General features: G+C 46.0%; 2 protein-coding genes across 6 annotated transcripts in view; both read right to left on the bottom strand.

The window, feature by feature from the left end:
• Nucleotides 1-25: 25 nt before the first annotated feature.
• LOC143358841 (aminoacylase-1) lies at nucleotides 26-4180 on the bottom strand. Its single transcript, XM_076796323.1, has 5 exons — nucleotides 3922-4180; nucleotides 2559-2728; nucleotides 1719-2222; nucleotides 683-973; nucleotides 26-215 (listed from the first exon to the last, which is right to left on the bottom strand). Exons 1-5 carry the CDS (start codon nucleotides 4016-4018, stop codon nucleotides 72-74), a joined length of 1206 nt encoding a protein of 401 aa, XP_076652438.1. The 5' UTR covers nucleotides 4019-4180; the 3' UTR covers nucleotides 26-71.
• Nucleotides 4181-5715: 1535 nt separating this feature from the next.
• Nucleotides 5716-22511, bottom strand: part of Upset (SET domain-containing protein upSET) — a 31736-nt gene continuing 14940 nt past the window's right edge. Inside the window, exons 2-13 of one of the 5 annotated variants that reach the window (XM_076796316.1) lie at nucleotides 18758-21297; nucleotides 17992-18091; nucleotides 17763-17916; nucleotides 17486-17630; nucleotides 17184-17231; nucleotides 15766-16432; nucleotides 15147-15625; nucleotides 13377-14853; nucleotides 11790-13289; nucleotides 11435-11684; nucleotides 11219-11356; nucleotides 5716-11026 (exon numbers count right to left, since the gene is read on the bottom strand). In XM_076796316.1, coding sequence (XP_076652431.1) covers nucleotides 10569-11026; nucleotides 11219-11356; nucleotides 11435-11684; nucleotides 11790-13289; nucleotides 13377-14853; nucleotides 15147-15625; nucleotides 15766-16432; nucleotides 17184-17231; nucleotides 17486-17630; nucleotides 17763-17916; nucleotides 17992-18091; nucleotides 18758-20979 — 7638 coding nt within the window. In that variant the 5' untranslated portion in view covers nucleotides 20980-21297 and the 3' untranslated portion in view covers nucleotides 5716-10568. Of the gene's footprint in view, nucleotides 11027-11218; nucleotides 11357-11416; nucleotides 11685-11789; nucleotides 13290-13376; nucleotides 14854-15146; nucleotides 15626-15765; nucleotides 16433-17183; nucleotides 17232-17485; nucleotides 17631-17762; nucleotides 17917-17991; nucleotides 18092-18757; nucleotides 21298-22511 lie in introns of those variants that run through there. The other 4 variants (XM_076796318.1, XM_076796315.1, XM_076796317.1 and 1 more) reach the window with 4 other exon arrangements.

Here is a 22511-nt window from a genome sequence, read left to right as displayed (position 1 = left end):
TTATCTGTTATTTAATATTTCTATATCGTTCTGGTAGCTTTGGTTCGTTGCCTCGACGCCGTTCCTTTCGATTAAACGTTGCTCACTGCCGGTATTATTTTCATGTACATCTCGATCCCTTTCAGGAATATATCTTTGTTCAGATATTCGTCGTGATCGTGCAGGAGGATTTTCGTCTTGTTCATTGGTGAGAATCCGATGGCGGGAATTCCAACCTGCGAAACAAATAAAGAAAAATATTATTTAGAAATTCTATGGAGCATTTAATATGTTCAACGACTGTCCTTCTAGAACGCTATTCGATATTCCAAGCTTAATCTGTGAGTGTTGTTGTCTAGGCTAAGTGGGTCACTGTTGATCCCCGGTACCAATATTACAAGTCTACAGACAAACATAGTGTCTACTCGATATATGTCCAAAACACGGGTCTGGCCAGGGACATATTCTATGTAGTATCAGAAACTGTTTTGAAAGTGTAAAGTATTGATATATATTACAAATAAAATACTAGATTTTCTGAGAAATAATTTTAGCGTGGGTCACCATTGACCCATCTGCTACAGGATGCTTTCCTAGACAGATAATTTTTTTAAGCACGGATTTAGCTCAAAATGAAACAAATCAGTAGTGTTACAGAAAAGTCCAGTACCAAGATAATAAACAAAAAACATTTTGACCGTACCTCTCGTACGTAGCGACTGTCAGTCCCACCCGGGAAGATTCCTGACTGCAAAGTGATTCCCAAATCATCGCATGTCTTCTTGAAAGCAAGCCAATAAGGATTGCTGTCGTCCAGCTTCGTGTTTTCGATTTTGGGATTCTTTTGCTCGAACGAGTACGTAACACCTTCGCCCGCTTCCTGACACCATTTTTTGATCATGGCTTCGAATTCTTCGTGATCTACCGAAGGATCTAAGCGGATGTCGAAGATCGCTGTCAGTGAGGTCGGTACCACGTTCGTTTGCACACCACCCTGAAACAAAATTGTTTACGGACGTTAGCGACGATTTACGATTCTTAAAATGTGGGCAGAAGCTTCAATGGAGAAATACAATAATGTTTTGGTATATGTGGAAACTTCGGGGTCGAAATGTCACTTATGTTGTTTACAAATACTACTTCTTGATTTTGGGATGCTAGCGTCGAACGTAGACAAGGATACCGAATGAGAATAACATTGGACACCAGGTGAGACAATACCAATACAGCGACAAAACTGTTTAGTTTTTAATTATTTTCTTATGGAACTTTTATCAATAGATTTGTAACACTTCTCTGACTAAAACGAGTCCAAACATGATATCATCCGTACCATAATCCACGATTTAATAAAATCAGTACTATCCGAACTATACGGTTCGGATCATCGAGGTTCTACTAAATCGTCAATTAAGTAAGCAACTATTTGGCATCAATTTAATCGTCAAAATGTTCCCAATCTGCTGGTAAAAGTTTCATCACCAAATTATCAAACATAAAAAAGTGTTGTCATTGAATTGTCATTGTCTTACCAATATATCTACTCCCAAATCATGCTACAATTCTCAACGACTGAGTTTCGCGATTTCCCAAATGGTATACTCAATGATAATGGGAAGAAACTCATCGACATACTTACTCTGCAGCACGCTCCTGATCGCACAGACATACAAAAAGAAAAACAATAATTTCGAGATGATGAGACATGATTTTTTAATAAGCTACAAGAAAACACGTACCTTCAGTTGCGTTAAATTGATAGTCGTAACGTCACCGAGCTGAATTTTCGGGTCGACCAGCTTGGCCTTCTCCTTAGCTCTCAGGTCCATGAAGCGATCGATGATCACTCTGATCTTTTCGCCGGCAGTGTTATCTAGCAAAATGGACCCGTGGCCAGGGGTACCATTGCATTCTACTGCGACGTGCCATATAGATCTCTCGCCGTAGAACATGTAGAAGTATTCTTGCGGACAGGCCACACCCTCGTCTAAAGCGAAGCCAACATTTAAGGCCTTGAAGTCTTTCGTGTGAACGAAGTCTTTCATCCCAAGAACTCCGCCGATCTCTTCGTCGGGTACGAAGGAGATGTGGACTGTACTTTGGAGACGCTGGCCGTTTTGTTTCAAACGACGCACGGCTTCTAGGTATTGTATACCGACGCACTTCATGTCCTGGCTGCCGCGGGCGTAGATGTTGCCCTTGTCGTCCATGTGGGCGCTGAAGGGCGGGTACGTCCATTTGTCCTGGAAATGTCGGTTTGTTAGGAACACATTCTGTACTATAAGTTAGGCAGATTTAGGTAGACTTAGGACAGACGTGGGTAGACCTACGGACCAGGACAAGATTAAGCAAACACCCCTCAAAAAGCTAATAACTTCTTAAAACTTGGATCGAACAACTTGAAAATTTTAGAGACGTTAGATCGCCTAGTTTACTAGGTAACATGCAAAGAAAATTTTTTGAAATTGCTCTTGCTCGGAATTACGAAGGAAAAATTGAAGGTCCCGAATCTTGACTTTTTATCTGTGCTTGCATCTGTGTTTACATTGGTTTTTTATTGCAATATGCGAGTTATTTACCTCAAAAACTGGCACCACGTCCATGTGACTGTTCAGTAGGATTGATGGCTTCGATGGATCAGTGCCTACCCATGTGAGAACCACAATTGGTTTATTAGGATGGACATAGTAGACCTTGACAGGCAGGTCCAAGGATTTGGCCTGTTTTTGCAAGAAACTAACGCAATCATCTGTGAAAAAAGAGACAATACTAAATTAGTACATACATGTATCATAAATATCGATTTTAAATAAAACCATAGGCACTCCATAGCCGTGCACGAAATTGTAGATTGGAGTCATAAACATTGATAAGAGATAAGAAGGCGTTAACTGATTCCTAGACTTTGGACATGTTGTGCTCACGAGGAACCATTTTATCTTATCATTGCTGGAGTTTGTGGAACCGTAGATTCCATCCGATCAAATGTTGTTTAGTCATCAAATATTTGTGGCCTAAATGTAGTCGACTTTCAAGATTTTCGTGCACAACAGCATCACTGTACCAAAAGTATAACTGTACTACTAGTACATCCGTACCGAAGATACACTCATTACAACAGTATAATTGCACTATAGGTACAATTTTCCCACAACGGTACAACTGTACTATAAAAATACAATTGTACTACAATAGCACAACAGTACAAAAAATGCAACAGTTCCAAAGTGCAACTGTCCTAAAAATACAACTGCTCCAAAGCTACAATTACAACAGTACAGTTGTACAGTACAATCATCCCTCAAGTACAACATTAAACCACAAATCCGATCAGGCCACAACAGTACGATATAATTGAAACCGAATTAACGCAAAAGAAGGAAACCTGAAGAAACCGCGTCCGCCAGCGTCCGTACACCAACGGTGACCCACTGTACCTACAATTTAGGTCACCCACGAGTCGCCCGGGGTTCCCATACCGAAACCGTGAAAATTCCGAATTCTGAAACAGCCTGGCTCCCATAACCGAATCCGTAGAACTCGGCGGACTCTCGCAATCGAAGACAGAAGAGAGAAAAAAAGGGTAGGAAAACAAAAATAGAAATAAAATTCGCACGCAGGGTGGGGCATGGTAATGGCTGGATAGCGTCGAAGACGCTGCGAATATTCGTGACGCCTGCAGGCCCAAGTCCGCGGCAATTAAGCGACGCTTCGAACCAGCGTAATTCCCCGACGAACGAGCGGAAAGAATCTGGTCGAATCGGACGCGGTAATTTGCTTAACGAGGAAACGAGTAGCGACCCCGTTCTATGGGTACGCGTGCACACGGTGCGCGTGTTTCCAGCGGGGGACGAATTTGTCACCCGGGTTCTGGCTGTTTTCGGAATTATACTGCGGTTTCTTTTTCTTTTCCCGGAATGGGGGGGAATTATGGTTGCTCACCGTAGTTGATGTTGGGCTGGACCGACGGTATGCGAAGGTACTCGCGGAAATTTTCTACAGCTGTTGCGTCCAGCTGAGCCTGGGACGACGGAGACATTGCGTGACGGTAGCGTTGGACGCCGCTTGCTCGACTGTCACAGCAGACGCCCGGCGTCCAAACTGCCTCCGCCAATTGCCGGCGATTATCTCGGGTCACGTGGTCCACGGAGGATCAATCGAACCGCCGCCATCGAAAGCGCGCGCTCCGTTCGAATTGAAACGCCGAGCCGCCGTGACCCACGAGGCTGCGCGACCCTTCCAGTCCCTGCCCTACAGTCTAGGGCGCTTCACATTCGCCTGAAAACCCGTTCTTCGATTTTATCAGACCCTTCTATATTTTCTTCCACCACTAATCTGGGGCCGGCATGGTTTGAAATCCATATACGTATGCAAGGGTCAAAATCTAGACAAACTGCCGCTTCAATATTGCAATGAGCAGTTCAGAAGTGGTCAATTGTGTTTCCTAAAAGTCCAATCCACGTCTGTATAGAGCCCAAATTGCGAATTTCTACCTCATCGTGGAGTAATTTGTAATATTCGGCAGAGAATTCGAATTCTGAAGCAAGTATGACGTCACAAGATGGCTGCCGCTGAGAGATTCTCTTAATTTCGAGAGATTTAGTGTTCGTATCGAAAGAAAGGCTCTATACAGACGTAGCAAAGACATGTACAAGCACGGTGGTATGCATTTTTAATGAATTACTTACTTATTTAAGACGTAAAATGTCTAGAAAAAGGCATAGCGTAACATAGCGTGAAAGTCAAGGCCAAATGCCTGCCTAGAAATTCTACTTTTTAGCGGGACATTCAAATCAACTTTATTGGGATTTTTAGAATGCAAAAGTACCGTCACGTGACAAGACCTCACAGCGTACCTTGAAGCATTTCAAATAAAAACTGGACCGTTTAGGTAAAAAACTGATAATATACATGGATATATTGTACATATAAATACAAAAGATTAATTACATTTGTCGGAGGAAATGTCACCGCATAACCGAGACAGTTGCTTTTATGTATATCTACATTTTTTTTTCATAAAGCTAACACTTCCCCCTATGGTTAACTATTGCACTTAAAATGGCAAAATAACTGCTAAATCGAATGGAGTATTTAGGAGAACATCGGTAGTCACTCTGACCCGTAACTACCATTCCTGATAACGAACCGGAAGTTAATTACGTTGTACACAATCTACAGACGTTGTTTGCATTGCGTCTCGGCGCAATCAAAATTTGTTTTGGTCAGATAACGGTGCTACCTTTTATCGAAGATAAGATTGTATTTCCTTCGAGTGACTTTTGAATTACAACAATGAATAAGCAGTGTGGAATACGATGACCTCATTGGCCTGCAGTTCCCTCTTCAACAAAATATAAACATAAACGTGTATTTTATTCACCGGAGACGACGGAGATTGAACTGAACTTAAAATTATAGCTACACTGTCGTACCGACTAGCAATTGCTGTGGAGGTCGCCTGGAGGCCATCGGCGGCCATATTGAATTTAATGGATGCCCCCGATTTAAATAAATTGCCGAGCTAAACGCGGCATTCTCCTTGAACTTCTTCAGTGTATTTCAAAGAAAATATTCCAGTTTTAATCTCCAACTAAACGGTGGTCTCTTAAGTGATTCCTGCGCCATAATTACGTAACAAGATCATGTCAGTTTGCTCTAAGATCGACGGGAAAATAAGCCGGAGCTAATAAACTGTTGACGCGATGATGTAATCTACAAGGAGTAAGAACGGAGAACGTTGAATGCGTTTAATTTACGAATCGTACGAGTTAATATAAAAAAAAAAAAAAAACGTAAAAAGATCAGACAGAGCACTTAACGCATTCACTGCCATCACGTGAATCCTGACAAACAACCACTATTTTACGATTGCTCACCGGAAAGTGCAAAGTACGACTTCTATTAATTTTTCAATTTACTTCCAATCTTTTTGGAATTATTAAAAATAAAATAGAATATTTGTGATAGTCGTCTTATTTTTCTATCGACAGTGAATGCATCAGAATGGGTACAGAGTGAGAGAAGATCGGGCACTAGTAAGAGAATCGCAATGTGGAACTTAATTCGTAAAATGTATTCCGATTTATTAAATTTTCATGTATGCCTAAATATGAGCTCTTTACACGTTACGCGATAATATATATACATATAGTATAATACACATATCGTACCGGACCACGTATACACACATTATATTATATATGTATATATTATCAATATATAGGAGAGTTTGATATCGAAGAACTTGTGTTGTATGTATGTATACTCGTGTATGTATCTCTGCGCGTCTGTGACCGTGTATTTGACTCAGTGTGTACGTGTGCGTGAGCGCGTGTATGGCTGGGTGTGTGTGTGTGTGTATTTCTCACATACATTAATCGGTAGTACGAATTAAATTATCATACAATATGTAGGATAATGCAACGTGGCTATAACTAGGCACATACATGTTAACAGTGAATTGCAAATAAAAAAAATTATGTGTTTCTCGATTTCTTCCGATACTATTATAAAGACGAGTCTTTCATCTTATATATATAATTATATACCTACATATAATTATATATATAAATATATATATGTATGTACATACAATAATATATATATCATCATCATCATCATCACTATGATCTGTTTCCTTTATTTACAACATTGAAACTATTGTACTAGAGCGTTTTCTTTAAACCTCACTCGGTTCCGTGGTTCACCACCTAGAGATTGTGGTGCCTAGCTTTTCCCATGGGTTTTTCCGATTTCTCTCGCACATTTTTAATCATTACAATATAACAGAACGTGTTTGTCGTCGCTTATTATCAGAATGTCATTATACAGATACGGTAGAATTGTACAACGAATAATTAATTGCAAGCTGAATGCACGAGTGTGATGAGTTTGTCTGTATGTCTTCTATTTTTGTTTCTGTATATGTATATTTTCTCTCTCGCTCTCTCTCTCTCTCTCTCTCTCACTCACTCTATCGTTCTTTCTTTCTCTCACTCTACCATGTGTGTTTATACCTGCGAGTACGCGTGTATCTGTATTATGTTGTAGCAGCAAAAAGCAATCGCATTACCGTCACTACAGTTTTTTTTTCATTTATCCACATCAAAAAGAAACGTTTGTATTCTCCGTTTCCCTTGAGGATCTCGGAGAGGATCCACTGTGTCCAGACTTAAATTTATCTTACAAAAATATTTACAATGTTTTTCACAGGTCGACGCCCGTTTCGCACGGCGCGGACGAAAGGAGCCTGTACACCGTTACCGAATAAACACACGTCCCACGCCATTGCGAACGGGCTCCTCGCAGAGTAACTTACACTAGTATACACGGTTTATTACAAAATATCCGCTAAACTACCGGGTGGCACGCGCAAAACCCCCCTCAGAATGCAAAACGCAACCTCGAGACTAGGCTACCGGGGACTTTGAACGGTTAAAATGGCGATAAAACTGGCCGGGCAGACTGGACAATCTCAAATCTTGACCTTAACACGCTCCTCTGATATTGTTGTAGTAAATATGCGTTGTTGTTTCACACTTCGATTCGGTTCTGTTTGTAATTGTATATTCCGATTGGAATCCTGACCTTCACGCGCCCTTCTAACACAGCTGCGACGAATGTGCATTGTTGTTTTACAATTTAGTCTCACCTATATCGTGCCTGCAATTTGGCATTTTAATATAAACCTTGGCCTTCACACGCTTCAACATAGCTGCACTGAATGTACATTTCTCTTCCACACTTGGAGATAACAAAATAAACAAATTAAGTTTTGTTACGGCCACGATTTCACGCATTCGCGATAAAAGTGGACGATTTAAATACTGAACAGTAAAACCTCGAAAATTTAAAAATACCTTTGTCTTATTTTCATTTCGCTAAACCTATTAACAGGTGAAATGTTTAACACCTGTGCAACAGATCCAGGAAATATTTAGTGGTTCTCTCCTGATTAATAAAGAAATAAAAATGTTTCGAATGTCTAAAACCGAAAATCAGTAAACTCTCATCCGAGGAGCGCGCAGTAAAAATACTGTTCTCTTCTTCATCGTGACGCTGAACCGTCAACGAAGTTGCGTGTCGCGTTCGGGTACGGTTTTACGCGCGTCACCCGGTACATATAAACGAACGCCAAATACCAAAAGTATCCGTTGTACCGCGAGTGTCTCGTTTCCGCGTCTTAAGCTTTAAGTTTTTCTGCCGAAGTCGAAAATGAAATTCGAACTTCCGCCATTGTAATCCAGGCGGTTAAAGAAGTGAATAGAATTTCCAAGATAAATCGTGTGCTCAGAATGCCAAATTTCTATGTACACTGTTGCCCCTTTTCTCGCACCTTCCTCTTAAATCACAGATCGCTAAACTTTTCGTGCGTCCAAACGCTCAAAAGTTTCAGAATTATAATATATAAAAAAAAAAAATCAGAGGAGAAAAGGAAACAGTTTTCCCAATTTGTACAGATTCTTATGCTACGATGTTTCGTCCAAATCCAAGGGATATAGTACGGAATACTTTTTGTCTCTCACACGAAGCGCAAACTAATTAAGAGATTAATTTGTCCCTCGATCATCGACGCAACTACTCGGGCAATATTTTTGTCTTCAAGTTTCTGGCATAATGTTTGCGATTTTCAAGTTCACTCTGCGTTTCCCGTACCTCGTGACATCTCGATGGAATTTTTCCCCCCGTTTGATAATGACGTTAGGCTGTTGCCCTAATCGTAGAACAAAGTTCCATCGAGGCCGTCGACAAAGTTAGCTGAGAAGCTGGTCGTTGAAAACGAGCGACCCACGCCACAACGGACCGATTACGATTAACCAATGAACGCAGTTCGACATATATACACACGAGGAGAATTCCGAATACGAAACTTTGTACACTAATCGTTTTAAATTACACCGCTGTGTACGCGCGCGCGTTCTCCACCGAGACACATGTACATTCTCTTCGTTAAAACTCCGTGATCACCGGATCCAAGTAAAAAATATGGAAAAAAAAGAAACCGGAGAAGAGAACGCGACAAAATAAAAAGCAAGAATCAAATGAAGAAGGGGGGAAAAAAAGGAAAAACGAATTTACAAGTACACCACTACGGAACGCACAATAAATACTTAGAGAATAATTTTCCGAAACGAATAGGAAAAAAAAAGCAAAGAAGAAGAAGAGGAAGAAGAAGCTATTACTCTCTCGCTATTAGCATAACCGCTTTCTAAGTAATCCCTTAAACACTTTTGTACTTGCGAATGAATGTTCAGTTTCAGGACTCGCGCGGATCGTCGAACAAATAACTAACAAAGAAACGGTAAACGAGATCTGGACAATTTATAATTGTTGTTACCTCGCTTATAGATTTTCTTTGTCAGCTATTGGTGAACAGAAGAAGAAGCTAAGGGTTGGAAAGACGAGATAAACGAGCCTTCGAATGTTTCCAGACTTGTCGAGGAACCTCGACCGAGAAAAATAGAGACGAAGAGAGAAAGAGAGAGAAAGAGTGAGAGAGAGAGAGACAGAGAGAAGAAACGAAAATGGCGCTGTACAATTTTTGTTCCGCCTAACTCCGGGCACTCAGTACGGATCGAGTACAATGTTAATCGCGAGCCCTTTTGCTCTCCTCGGTTTCTCGCGCCCTAAATCCCCGCGCGCACAGTGACCGATCTCTTAATTATTTTCTCTCGGAGCCAGTCATCTCCGTTTCGATGACGCTTTCGTTTCCGTTCACGGCGCTCGTGAATAACAATGAGAAAAAACAGCGAAACGACAAGCCTCATCGAGACGGTGACATACTAGTTCGAGTAACTAAGATTAAATACACTACTCTTAATATCGTTACATTATGCGTATATTTACAAGTAGATTCGAATAACGCTCCTGTGCATGTTTTTTTTCTCTCTGTGTGTATGTTTGAGTGTTTCGCTCGGGCGTTTATATATAATATATGTATACATAAATATATAAATATACACACGCACGCATATATATATATGTATATATACATACATTTATATATATTTATATATTTATATAACGGTTCAGTATCCGAGACGAGGAATGATCGCTCATCGCCTCGGATCACCAGTCCCAACTTTCTTTATAGTTCCATCAAAAAATTGAACTACAGCTATGTATAAACGTCTTCTTTCGCGAAGAGAAAGTGGTCTTCGCGCACGCACGCACGCACGCACTTTTGGCCGTTTTTATATTTCTATAGATTCGCTTAGAATGTCGAGAGACTGGCGAATGCTCGGGACGACCAGTGTTTGTTCAAATGCAAATGCTGGCGTAACCCCGTCTAGAATTCGGTCTTCGCGGAAATACTTAAACTATCACTTGTGTTAGGCCGTGCGAATCCCAATTTGAATCTCCCGCGTCCACCGCCTGACCGGCGGACCATTCTTAGCACCTGGGTGAATCGTCTAATTACGCGTGAGTCGCTAATTCGTTTAATTTGCACGCCCTCCACCCATTTGCGAAGGGTGAGAAAAATACGAGAAATTGTCGTCTAAGGGTTGTTTAGGTTCGAGCTATGGAAATAAGTTTCAAGCCCTAACGAGAACGTCCCTGCTGCTAGCAACGCAATGTTATGCGCGTTAAGACCTGGGCGCCGGATGGTTGTAGAACGCATTCTGAGATTGACCGGCGGCCGGGTACATCTGGTTTCCTGATGGAGGCGTGCCCGACGAGAATTTCGCGATGGAGACAGCTGTGGTCGTCGGCGGAATAAATTGAGGCGGGTACGGGTTCGATCCCGGCGGCGCCTGCGACGCCTGAGGCACCAGGAACTGTTGCTGAGGCTGTTGCTTGTTGTTGGACGATTGTGCATTCGCGTACACTGGCTGCGGCGCGGTCTGCGGCACCGTGAAGTTAGGGTACTGAACTGGGCAAGGTTTCGCTTGGAACTGGGGATAGTGGATTGCTGCGGAACCAGGAGGCGGGATGTACGGTTGAGGAGGAAGCTGAGGAACAGGGTAGCCTGGTGGGGTGCTTGACACTGTTGGATGCGGGGGTGAGGATTTCCGAGCCTTCAGTATAGCTTCCGCTGTCAGACCTGGGAAATTAATTGGCATTATGGCGATTTCATCCTATGAAAGTAACTGTTTAAAACTTCTAAATCACGCGTTGTACAACAAAATTATTTCTACGGATTAGCAGATATTTCAATTTAAATATTGCTAAATATTCAGGGGGATCGATTGAAATGGGGCACCCTGTATAGGGTAATTCCACGCGAGATATTCACCATGCTTGCGAGCTCTCTCCTCCTCGTCGTCGCTCAGGAACAGGCCAAATTCTCGTTTTAATCGCTCGGTGAGGTTCTCCCGCTGGCGTTCGACTAGAGTAGGAGCGGCTGACCAACCGATGGTGCCTTCCTCGCCACCTGAACAAGCGAAACAGCGTTATCAAACGTGTTAACCTTTGGTTTGCACTGTGGCCGAACCTTTGTACTAACCGTTACCTTTCTTCTCCTCCGTCTCAGCGTTGTTGAAGAGCGGTAACGCGGTGAGGCTTGGCAGATCGAGGGAAAGGGAGGGAATCTTGGACGCCTCTTCATCAGAGCTGAGGGACGAGGTGCCGCTACTTGCACTGTCCGATCTGCCCCTCGCACTTCCCTTCTCCGTGGAGGTTGCGTCGTTGGAGGATGGCTCAGGATCCGGTGGAGTACCGGACGACTGTTGCTTGCGTTTCCGGTACTCTGATATGGACAACTAAAACCGTGAAAATCTCCAGCTACAATTCTACCTTCTAAAATCGCATGTACAACAAAGTTGCACGAAGTTATTGAACAAGAAATTATGTCTCATAATGCTAACCTTCCGCTTAACGGGCGGGATCGCGTCGGGCTTAAATGCAGGCGCAGGCATACTGTTTGGAACGACGGTTCTGGGGTCCTTCAATCTCTTCATTTCTTTAACCGGAGGGACTTCTTCTTCTTTAGCCGGAGGATCCTCAATAGGAGGCTCCTGAGAAGCAGCTTTCGGAGCATCTGGCATGTCCACGCTGCTCTGCTCCGAGGTCTCAGACTTCGGCTCAGTAAAGGTGGTACTATTCTCATCGGCAGTTTCCTCTTTGGCCTCTTCGGGCGTCAGGTCGTCCAGCTTGGCCTCCAACAGTTCCCTCAGTGCTGTGGACAACATGGACTTCTGCTCGCCGTTCTTGGACCCGTCGGAAGACACTATGTCGATGGTAGACTCGATTATGGCCGCCTCGAAGTTCAGCTGACTCTTTGAGGCACTGGCCTCCGTCTTCTTGCGAATCCTCTCGCTCAACGGTGGAATGGAATGGAATATTTTCGGTGGCTCGGCGATGGACTCCGTGTCCATGTTGGAGGACGTGGACTCGAAGATGGACTCCTCTGACGAGGCTACGAAAACGGACGGCTGATCTACCTTCTGAGATTCTTCGATCTGCTCCAGCTCCTTCGTGTTGTGATCCACGACGTCCTCCTGGTCCGGCTTGCTCTCGAACTCCTTGAACAATCTTTCCTCATGATCTATATTAAAAGACTTGAACGACGTTTCATATTTTATGTCGTCAAGGTCCTTGTCCTCGGATTCAGAGTCCTCTTTCGAGCTCTCCATCAGACCCTCTATGCCGTCCATACTCTTATCCTTCTCTGAACTGGTGTCCACTTTTTCCTTGTAATCGTTCCCGTCATCCCCCGTGATCTTTTTCATCTGTGCCTCAACGTCGAACTCGTCGATCGACATGTTGTCGTCGGACTTCACGCTGTCCTGCTTCCTGTCGTCGTCCTCGGACTTGTCGTTCTCCATCTCTGTTATAGTGCCGCCGAATTCTAACCTCATCTCGTCCACTCGCTGCTTCAAGATGGCGTCCGACTCCATCGTGTCGATCGGTGAGCTCAGGTCCTCCATTTCTGTGTCGCCTTCCTCGTTTCGATCCACTATCTCGACCGTGCCCTTCTCCATCTGCACGATCTCCTCTTTGATCACGTGCTCTTTCTTGATCCTGTCCCTCTGGTAGTCTAGCTCGTTCTTGATCAATCGGAACTCGTCCTTGACGGGCTTCGAGTCCAGATGTTCAGTGGACTCGCAGTCCATATTCTCTTCTTTCGGTTCGACCTTCAGTTCGATGCTCTTCTCTTTGACTAATCCGTCTATTGGAACGATCTCGAGATTCTCCTCGTCTTTTATACTCTTCGTGTGAAAATTTTGACCCGGTATCTCGATGCACAATTTTTCACGAAGTTTGTCTTCTGAGGATTCTTCCTGTTTTATTGATTCTGTGGACTCGGGGTGTCTATCATCCGTGGGCTCTGTTAGGGGAGACTGGGGATGCTCGATGTAATCGTCCTGGGAAAAGACAAATTAGTATACAATAATGATATTCTAATCTAGGTGTATTAATCGAACACGAAATATTAATTGAACTGCACATACCTCTGTCGGACACAGTGACCTAACATTAGGAGCAGCTTCAGGGTGCAACATGGTCGGCGTGGTAGGCGGAGTATAGTTATCCGAGGACAAACTCTCCCTGGCTATTCTTCTTTTCTTCGGGGGAGCGACCAGCTCGCTGGCAGGAGGACTTTCCGGTCTGCTGTTAGGCGAGTCGCACTCTTCGGAGATGGCTTGCCTAAGCCACCTCTTCTTGGCTGATCCGGAAGAAACAGGACAACCAGTGTTCCCAGCAGCTGTCTGCTTGCGTTGAGGTGGTGAATCACAGATACCGGAAACAGAATTGGCGGCTTGGACAAGGGTTGCTAGGCTCTTAGCCGCGTAGCTCTGACTAAGGAATTCCGCGGATGAGTCTGCAGGCAAGGAGAAGTCCGAGGTCCTGCATAGAGGGTTGATAGAATTGGAGAGCGGCGTTGAGGGCAAGGCAGGTAGCGGGGAGATTTGTGGCACGTTGGCCTGAGGCGGGTCGGGCGACTCCTTCAGCCATTCGTTCATCAGGACCTTCTTCGTCTTCGGGAACTTGAAGCCTGGAGCCAGCGGACCAACCGCTGCAGCCACCAATAAACACGCCGAAGACAATGGCGTGGGTGGAGTGGAGCTCTGTGAGCTGCTACTCGCCCCGCTGTCGCAGGTGGGACTTTTAACAGGCGTCGGTTGCTGAAGGGGTGGAGAACTAGGCCCGGGTGCGTTCGAGTTCGCCAAAGCCAACAGCAAACCAGCAGCTGTTGGTATCCCTTGATGGGCGGACACGGTGCTCGCATTATCATTAGTATTTTTAGCTGGAGTGTGTAAATGGGAGGAGTAAGGTGCGTCGCGAGTTTGCGAGTGGTTCTGACTCGACAATGGCGGCGATTGCATCGAAGTGCTCTCCTCTCCCGACGACAAATCAGAGTCGGCAGAGTTCAGTCTGGACCTCCGGCTACCGCTCTGCGATTGAGACGTGGTCCTGGTTCTACCTTTCCTCTTCTTCCGCCTCAGAGGCCTGTCGGTACCCTGCTGCTTCTGCTTCGGTGCTAACGTCATCGTTGGAGTGTCCTCGTTGTCGCTGTGCGTGCTGCCGGATTCTTTCCTCTGCGCGTTCCTAGCTTGTACCTCTTGTTTCCTTTGCTCCGCTTTCTCCAGCCTCTCGAAGGCCTTCATGATCGCTTCCATCTTACGCTCTTCCCTCGTCATCTTCTTCTTGTCTTTCTTGGTCTCCGGAACTGTTACTTGAGTCAAGTTTGGGGATGTTTGCGGTTGTTGAATTGGAGGAGGTGGCGGCTCTTCTTTAGGCGTCTGTCGGGTCACCGTCGCCACCGTGGTGGTAATTGTTCTTCTAGCTGGCGCTGGCGACACCGACGCCGCCGTTGTTACTGGGGGAGGCGTCGGTTGCGCGACGCTCGTGCTTGGCGCTGCTGTGGATGAGTCGCTGTCCTCGCAGACCGTGTTCCGTCTGCCCCTCCGTCTCCTTTCGCGGCCACTGCGGGTGTTACAAAGTCATATTACAAATATGAAAGACGATCTAATCGATACCGTGTACGTAAATCGTAATAAAATATCAGTTCAATAATTAATTGCGGAAAAAATGCTAGCCTTCTAGACCCTCTAGTTCCTGAAACATCTCAAGAATTGTCTTTCGTCCCCTAACATTGGGGCTGTTTTAATCCCCTGCAGTGAGGATGACGAAGTCACCAAGGTTCTGTATTTTTATCAAACTATGTCCTAAATAAATTCAACGTGTAATAGTGACGCTCTAAAAATATTGTAACTCACTCGGCATTTTCGACTAGCGCTCCGTTGCTACCTCTTCTGGTCAGCTGGTTCACCGAGGCGATCTGACACTCCCTCGGGTTGTTGCACGCGCACACGATCGGCACCACCGGGCCGTTCGGGTTCGGCGACAGCAGCAGGTCATGCTGCTCGTGCCTGATCGTGATCTCGGCGTTCTTCTCGATCGCGGTGGTGGTCACGATATACAAATGCAACGTTCCTTTCTCTATACAGTGCTTCACTTCCGCGTTCGGCTTACAACTACGCCGCACGAACCGGGCGTCGTTCCCGTACGTTCTCGTGTCCACGCACACCTCCGTACCGTCACGTGGCAACCGATAGAAGAACACAAAGGGGCCCGGCCTCTGTGTGTGCTGTCTACCTTGGGGATGCGACGGTCGGTGCTGCGTGCTCAACATGTACTTGCCTCTTAGCTCCACCACCGGTGTGTTAGGCGGCAGGTACATCGTTGCTACCAAAAACTGAAAGACAAACAAAACGTCAATCAATATTCCGTAACGTATAGACATTTTATGCATTTGCGACAACATTGAGCAGCTACAATTTTCACACATTCAAGTTTTTATTATTGTAGAAAATGCAGATAGCAAAAGTCCTTTACCCTAACGTTATTACTGTGGACGTTGAGTCGACACTTCCCGGACGCGATGACGTTCATGTTGCTCTGCCGGAGGTCGCTGTGGGTGCCGTTTACTTTGATGGAGGATATCCTAGCCCTAAGCTCGGGGCTATAATGATTCGTGACGGCCTCCTCGTACCGCTCGATCCATTGCCTTAACGGCGCCACGTTCGAGCTCCACGAGTCCTGGGTTTCCTCTTCCTTGTCTTCGAGACTCATCCGACGTTTCGGTTTACGTTTACCCGGTCCCCTTTTCGTTGCCTCTTTCTTACGCACGGTGCTCGACTGTCTCGGATGCGAGTCCCTCCTCTGTCTTTTCGCCACGTTATTATTGTTATTGTTATTGTTGTTCAGACGTCTTACTTGCGGCGGCGGATCGGACTTCCGCCTGGGTACCTGCTGCGGCTGCTGTTGCTGCTGTGGCAACGTACGTTTCTTCGAGATCGCGTTCACACCGACGTCGGTGTCCGCCGAGCTCGTCGACGACGTGTCCGACGACGTGTCCGAGTTCAACAACTCCTCGCGCTTTCGCATCTGAAGGGCGCGGGCCCTTTGCCTGTCTACGCGCCGCGGACGACAGATCTCGCAAAGGTACTCATCGGGAATGTTCGAGCGATCTATCCCCATGCAATCCACGTGTTGCCACACCCTGGAACAGCGTACGTACACCGTCAACCACTGGGACACCATTGCCACACCGTGACGCAGGGCGCGAAAACTTCAAATATACAGGGTGAGTCACTGCACCAGCTGAATTTACGCATAACCTCCTACTCGTTGCATAACAAAAAGTATAATGTCAGTAAATTCAAGTGGTACAGCTAAGTGGCTCGTCCAGTATATCGGTTCCTCGTAACTGTTTTAATCAGAATCTTCGTACAGCAGTTTGGATCAGTTACTTTTGGGAACCGGTTCAAGCTCTGCGCAATACACACCTCAGGCTTGGACATATTTCATTCGCGACAACATAAAGAATTTTAAATTATCTCGACTAAGTGATTACTTCCGATTTAAAAATCACAAAGAACATAGCTGCCTTCGAATAATGGTAAAGAGGTTGCGATGAGATTTTACTTGTACTTGTGAGAATATTTAAACCCATGAGTGATTGCTCCTCGAAATTGTTCTTCTTCCGTCTACATTGTGGTACACCTGCGATTGCAACCCTCCGCAGGAGTAGATGATAACAGTGTCGATTATAAGAAAAGCTCCCGTTAGAGAGCATTCGACAGAACGGTTCAAGTAACAATTTATTCAGGTACAAAATAATAAATAAAAACTTATTCCATTGGTAACATCTAGCTAAATAAAATATCATTCGAATCTTCGTTTGACGAATATACTACTCGAATAATGCCCAAGCCTGATCCAGACCTAATCGTAGGATGAGGAGTACTCACAGACAGCGGTCACAACAGATCATGTATCCATCGTCGTGTTCGAAGTCACTAAAAAGGTGAGACAATTTCGTTGATCAATTTGTTCGCACAGTCGAAGATGATTAATAGACTGCGGATTTTATGCACAGTAAAAATTTCCTTCATCAGTCGCGAGAAGCAGGAGCCATTTAGGAATTTGTTTCTGTGTTTAAAATTTTAAGAAGTTCGAATTGATTTAGAGAATTTTGTTCGTTTCAAATGGCGCCAACTCGTTCGTGTTATAAATTCATAATCTCCGCAGTCTAGTGATTAATAATACTCACCATATGCACCTAGTGACGCTATCTTCGTCGTCCCCTTCACCTTCGGGAGCAGTCTCTGTTTCTTCGCCTTCAGGCTCTACCTCTCTGTCGGGTTCACTGCTGATAGCGCTGGCTGCATCATCCTCCACGTTGCTACCGCTCACAACTGTAATCAACAAAATTATGAACACCTGTTCCACTATGTTCTAACACATTCTCAACCTATTTTATTCTCACTGATCTATTAATGTATCCGTGAGAAACTCTGATCTAACAGGTGGTCGTAAGCTGCAAGTACCTGGGCCGAACATGTAAGTGTGCTGAGAAGTCGCTGCAGAACTTCCAGCACCGTTGATGGCCTGTTGCTTCGGATGGGGTGGTGGTGTCGGAGGCGATGGTGATCTTGGCGGTGGAGCCACATAATTGTGATCTTGCAGGACAAACTGGAGACACTGTAACGGGAAAGTCGATGTCTTACCGAATGCTCGGACCCTTTCCAGTGACATGTTATTGGGACAGTACAGTACATAGGTTACCTCGTAGGGGTGGGGTATTCTTCTCACTGGAGACTTCGGTGCTGGCTCCTGATGGTCATCTTCTTCAGGTACTCGGGGCTCCGGCTCGATTCTGCACATAAAACAATTTCCGTTGGATCAAGCACGGACGATTATTATATTTTTATACTTAGCAAATATTTTAATTCAAATATTGCCGAGGAAACGTTTTTCTTACGGTAGTCTTGGTATACAAAATTTTCATTAGTACAAGAGCGAGGTTTTCTCATATCTCAACGGAGGGCAACGTAGGTATTTTAAATTAATTAATTCCAAAGTGTCCCCCAAGATGGCGCCAGCTCACGATGCCCGTATCTAACCCCAAAATGGGTTAGAGTTGGCCCGAAGCTCTTCGTTCAACAAAAACAAAAAAATCTAACCCCAAACCAGAAGTCATCACAGTCACATAAACTGTCCACCTCGCTCCTGTAACTCACTCTCTACGAGACTGAAGCAACTGGAATAGGGTGGATAACTATTCTGACTAATGAACTTAACCCTCCCTCCGCAACCTTATTTTTAGCGATGCCGTCTGTACACTGAGTTGTTCATGTCCACTACTGCTTTTTTTTCTGTTCTAGGTTTCAAAAAGTCTAAAAAGTTTTGAATACGTATCGAAGTCCCTACCTTAATATAGAATCGCTGAAATAATAAATAATAAAAAAATAAATATTGGAAAAAGAGAAGTTTGATGTCTTGAAGTCCTGAATAGTGAATTTAAATTCCTCCCAATACTAACTTGTTGTCGACTTCCTTGCGAGGTTCCGTGCTGGTAACCGGCAGCAGGGTCTTAATCTGTCCAGACTGCTGCCGGGCCTGCTGAGGAAACTGTGAGGTCATGATGAGCTGTTGTTTCTGCTGGATGGCTTGCTGTTGTATTTTGATCGGTTGGTTTTTGTGCACCAGCATGTTTGGCGTAACAGGCTGTTGGGGTAACAGAGTCTTGATGCTGGTCTTTTGCGGGACCGCGGTGCTGGGCCCTTGACCCTTTCCCGTGGTCACGTTGGTGTTCAACGAGGTCTTGATGCCGGTTACTTTCTGCTGATGATTCCTCTGCGCGGATTTCTGCGGTGGTATGGTCTTGATACATCCTGGTTGTTTCTGGGTGTTCTGCGGGCCTATCACGTTTTGTTGTTGCTGAATGATTTTCACAGGCTGCGAGGCCGTGTTCCTGTGCAGAGGCTGTTGTACAGCGTTCTGCGAGGCGTTCGACGTCTTCACGGTGTTCACGACCTTCTGAGGGATGGTTTTCAAATTGCCCTGCTGCAGTGCCTGGCCCTGTGTCTTCTGCACGCCCACTCTCATCACCATCTGCTGTTGCTGCTGTACCTTTGAGTTCACCACCTGGGTGCGTTGATTGTTCGGCATAGTTGCAATAGCGGTGACCTTTTGGTGCACGTTCGCGACGCTCTGGCTTCTCTGCACCTGCTGACCCGCGTTCCCTTGTTGTTTACCAGTAACCTGCTGTTGAGGCTGCGGGGTCTGCTGCAGCAGTTGCTGCTGCAGCTGAGGCGACGATGTCGCCTGCACGTGAATCTGTTGTTGCGGTTGTTGTGAGATTACTTGCGGCTGTTTGCTCACGGTCAGCAGGTTCGAATTCGGCTGCATCTTAGCGATGTTCGACACGCTGTTGCTTTTGCAGACGTTCGCCAACGCCTGCGCTCTGTTAGAATTCACCGTCGCCACTGTTTGGGACTTTTGCTGGCCTGTGGACTGTTGCGAGATCCTCTGGGAGGACGACTGTACTTGCTGGACTTGCTGCACGTGCTTCTGAACCTGCACCGGCGGCAGCTGCTGACCCTGCACTTGTCCTAGCGGTTGCGCCTTCTGTATACCAGCTACAGAATTTCTAGATTTCTGTACATTGTTCATTGTGCTTGTCTGCTGCTGCCTGGCGACAGTCAGGTTCTTCTGCTGCTGGCCCTGCAGCTTCTGCAAACCCGCTGGCTGATTCCCTATCTGTTGATGATGCGTTTTATGATTCGTGTGGCCGGTCAGAATCTGACCGGACACCTTCTGATTGTTGTAGACTTGCTGCGCCATCTTTTGCGTTCCCTGCGCCTTCTGGAGATTCGTGTTCCCGGCCTGTTGCTGGCTCCTCTGCACCGTCGTCGCATTGTTCACCGCGTTCACCGTGAACTGGTTCGTCGAGGCCGGCGTCGACACGTTCTGGCCCTTCTGCACCGTCTGAATCCTCGGCAACGAGTTCCTCTGAACAGCGACCGCCTGGTTAGCGTTCACCGTCTTCACCTTCTGTAGATTCACGGTCTGTGTCTGGCCAACGAGATTCTGCGTCTTCACGTGTATCCTCTGGATGTTTGGCATCGACGCGCTGATCGCCTTCACCGCGTTCCCGGTGACCAACTGCTGCGAGGAGATCTGTTGCTGCGTCGTCTTCTGGTGCACGTTGCCCTGCAGACCTGCCACACCGGTCTGCTGCTGTTGTTGCGGCTGCTGTTTGCTACCCTCTATCACCTGACCCCTGCTGTGAAGCTGTTTGCTCTGCACCGACGATGCGTACTGCAACGGGTACACGTGCGCCACTCCGTTCCCCGCTGATGATAAGGTCTGCGAGTTCACCGGCACGTGGGGCCCGGTGCCGAGCGTCGGATGCCCGGTAGATGGCAGCTTCTGCGAGATCACGCGAGTCGTTAGCACCTGGGTGGTGTTCGTCTGAGACCCGGCGATCCTCTGCACTTCTCTAGCTGATTTAGCGACCGGGTAAGTGACGTTCACCGATTTCACTGTGGTGAAGGATATCACGTGGCCAGAAGGGATCTCCGACGTCGCCGCCTCCAAACACTGAAGAATCTGAGACTTGCCGGCATCCTCGACCACCACGTTCGACCCATCCTGGCTCAGTAATGTGGAGGACGACGACGACGATGATGTCTGGTGGCTGTTGCCGTTCTTCTTCTCCACAGGTGTCTCGACCGTTCCCAACTGCAAAACGAAGCTCATGGTGGTCTCACCAGCCTGCGGGAAGCTGCTGTCGACGCATTTCGATGACGCGACCGCATCGTTGTTCTTCTGTTCATCGGCACGCTCGGCTGGGGCCACCGGGGGAGGTGGGCCAGGCCCTGGGGACAATTGCTCCCCACCCCCACCTGTTCCACCCCCCGATAACTTTATCACCGACGGGGTCGACGTTTTGGAGGCCTTTCGATCACGCCAACTGGGAAACTCGGGCGAGTTTTGACCGAATGGCTATCCTCGGCCGGCAGCGTCGCCGTGTACCGTGCTCTTCGATTCCGCTATTTGAGGATCCTGAACCATAGGCTGCAACAAACGAAAACATGTCGGTTAACAATCTTTCTCGAGCTGCCCATTCACAATATCACCCTCTTTCATCTCAAGAGAAACACGTAATCAACAAGAAAAAAGGCCTCAGCTAACCTCAATTGCATCTATTTAGGTTATGTTTGCTTTATCTCCGTAACGTCCAGCGACGCTACGGAAGAACCGTTGCAAATATAAACATTCCCCATCCCCCGCATTCAAGACTTCTGTGCGATTATTTTTACCACATACAGGGTATCGCAGAAGTACCGGGTTTAGAACATTTAGGAATATTTATTTCTGTTGTAACTTTGCAACCACCCGGTACATGACACCAGATTTTCGCACGGCCCTGCCAAATGAAGTGAAAGGTCATTATATAGGATTCATTGAGACAGAATGGACGAGTTGACTCGTCACCTTTGGTTCGACGGTGGAAGTCATGCTGCCTACGTTGCCCAACCTGCAACAAGCATTAACTATTCAGCAGCCATGGCGTGGCAGTGCAACATATACACCGATATTGATCCAGAAGAACTTGCTACCCGCTAGAGAGGGATTGTTCGACGATGATCGTCACACTTTTCGACGAAAGCGAAAAATCGCCTGGACTGACTGAAATTACTGGAGAATCAGCTGGCGCGATAACATCAATTTCGATTAGTCTAATCGAGTGTTGACGAGTCTAATTAATTACCCTTGACGAAGTTGATGGTTTACTATGACTATAGAGCATCGAGGTCTAACCTGTTACCATTTGTCGGTCCTCTTGCTCGGTATAGAGCGTCAGTCATAGTAGAAACTTCGAGCGAGACGTTAAGGGGGGAAGGCACCCTTATGGTTTCGAAATTTTCTCGGGAGAAGTATCGCATGGAAAATTCTAATATTTTGGGGGTATAATAATGTGACTTTTAGCTATCTGTTCAAATTTTTTCAGGTCAAAAAATTTTTATTATTGTGGAGATGTCACCGGTTCGAAATGTGAGGCGCTGTTTCCACTGGAATAAAATCGGCATTAAACGTTTCTGCAAAACGAAAGATTCGTCCGACCATGAGAAGCGTCGCGCGCGTCACGTAATAATAGTGATCGAGTAGTGTCAAGAGCGCACGTATAGCTGGACTCGCGCCAAGTGTGCCTAAGTATCGGCCAGCTCTTGGTGCCTCGAGCTCCCCTGATCAATTAACGCGATCAATTTCCTCGAATAAGCCGGATA

Source organism: Halictus rubicundus, chromosome 11 (assembly GCF_050948215.1).
Source record: "Halictus rubicundus isolate RS-2024b chromosome 11, iyHalRubi1_principal, whole genome shotgun sequence".
Classification (NCBI taxonomy): domain Eukaryota; kingdom Metazoa; phylum Arthropoda; class Insecta; order Hymenoptera; family Halictidae; genus Halictus; species Halictus rubicundus.
Note: the sequence above shows the minus strand (reverse complement) of the source record. Positions and strands in the feature narration are given on the sequence as shown.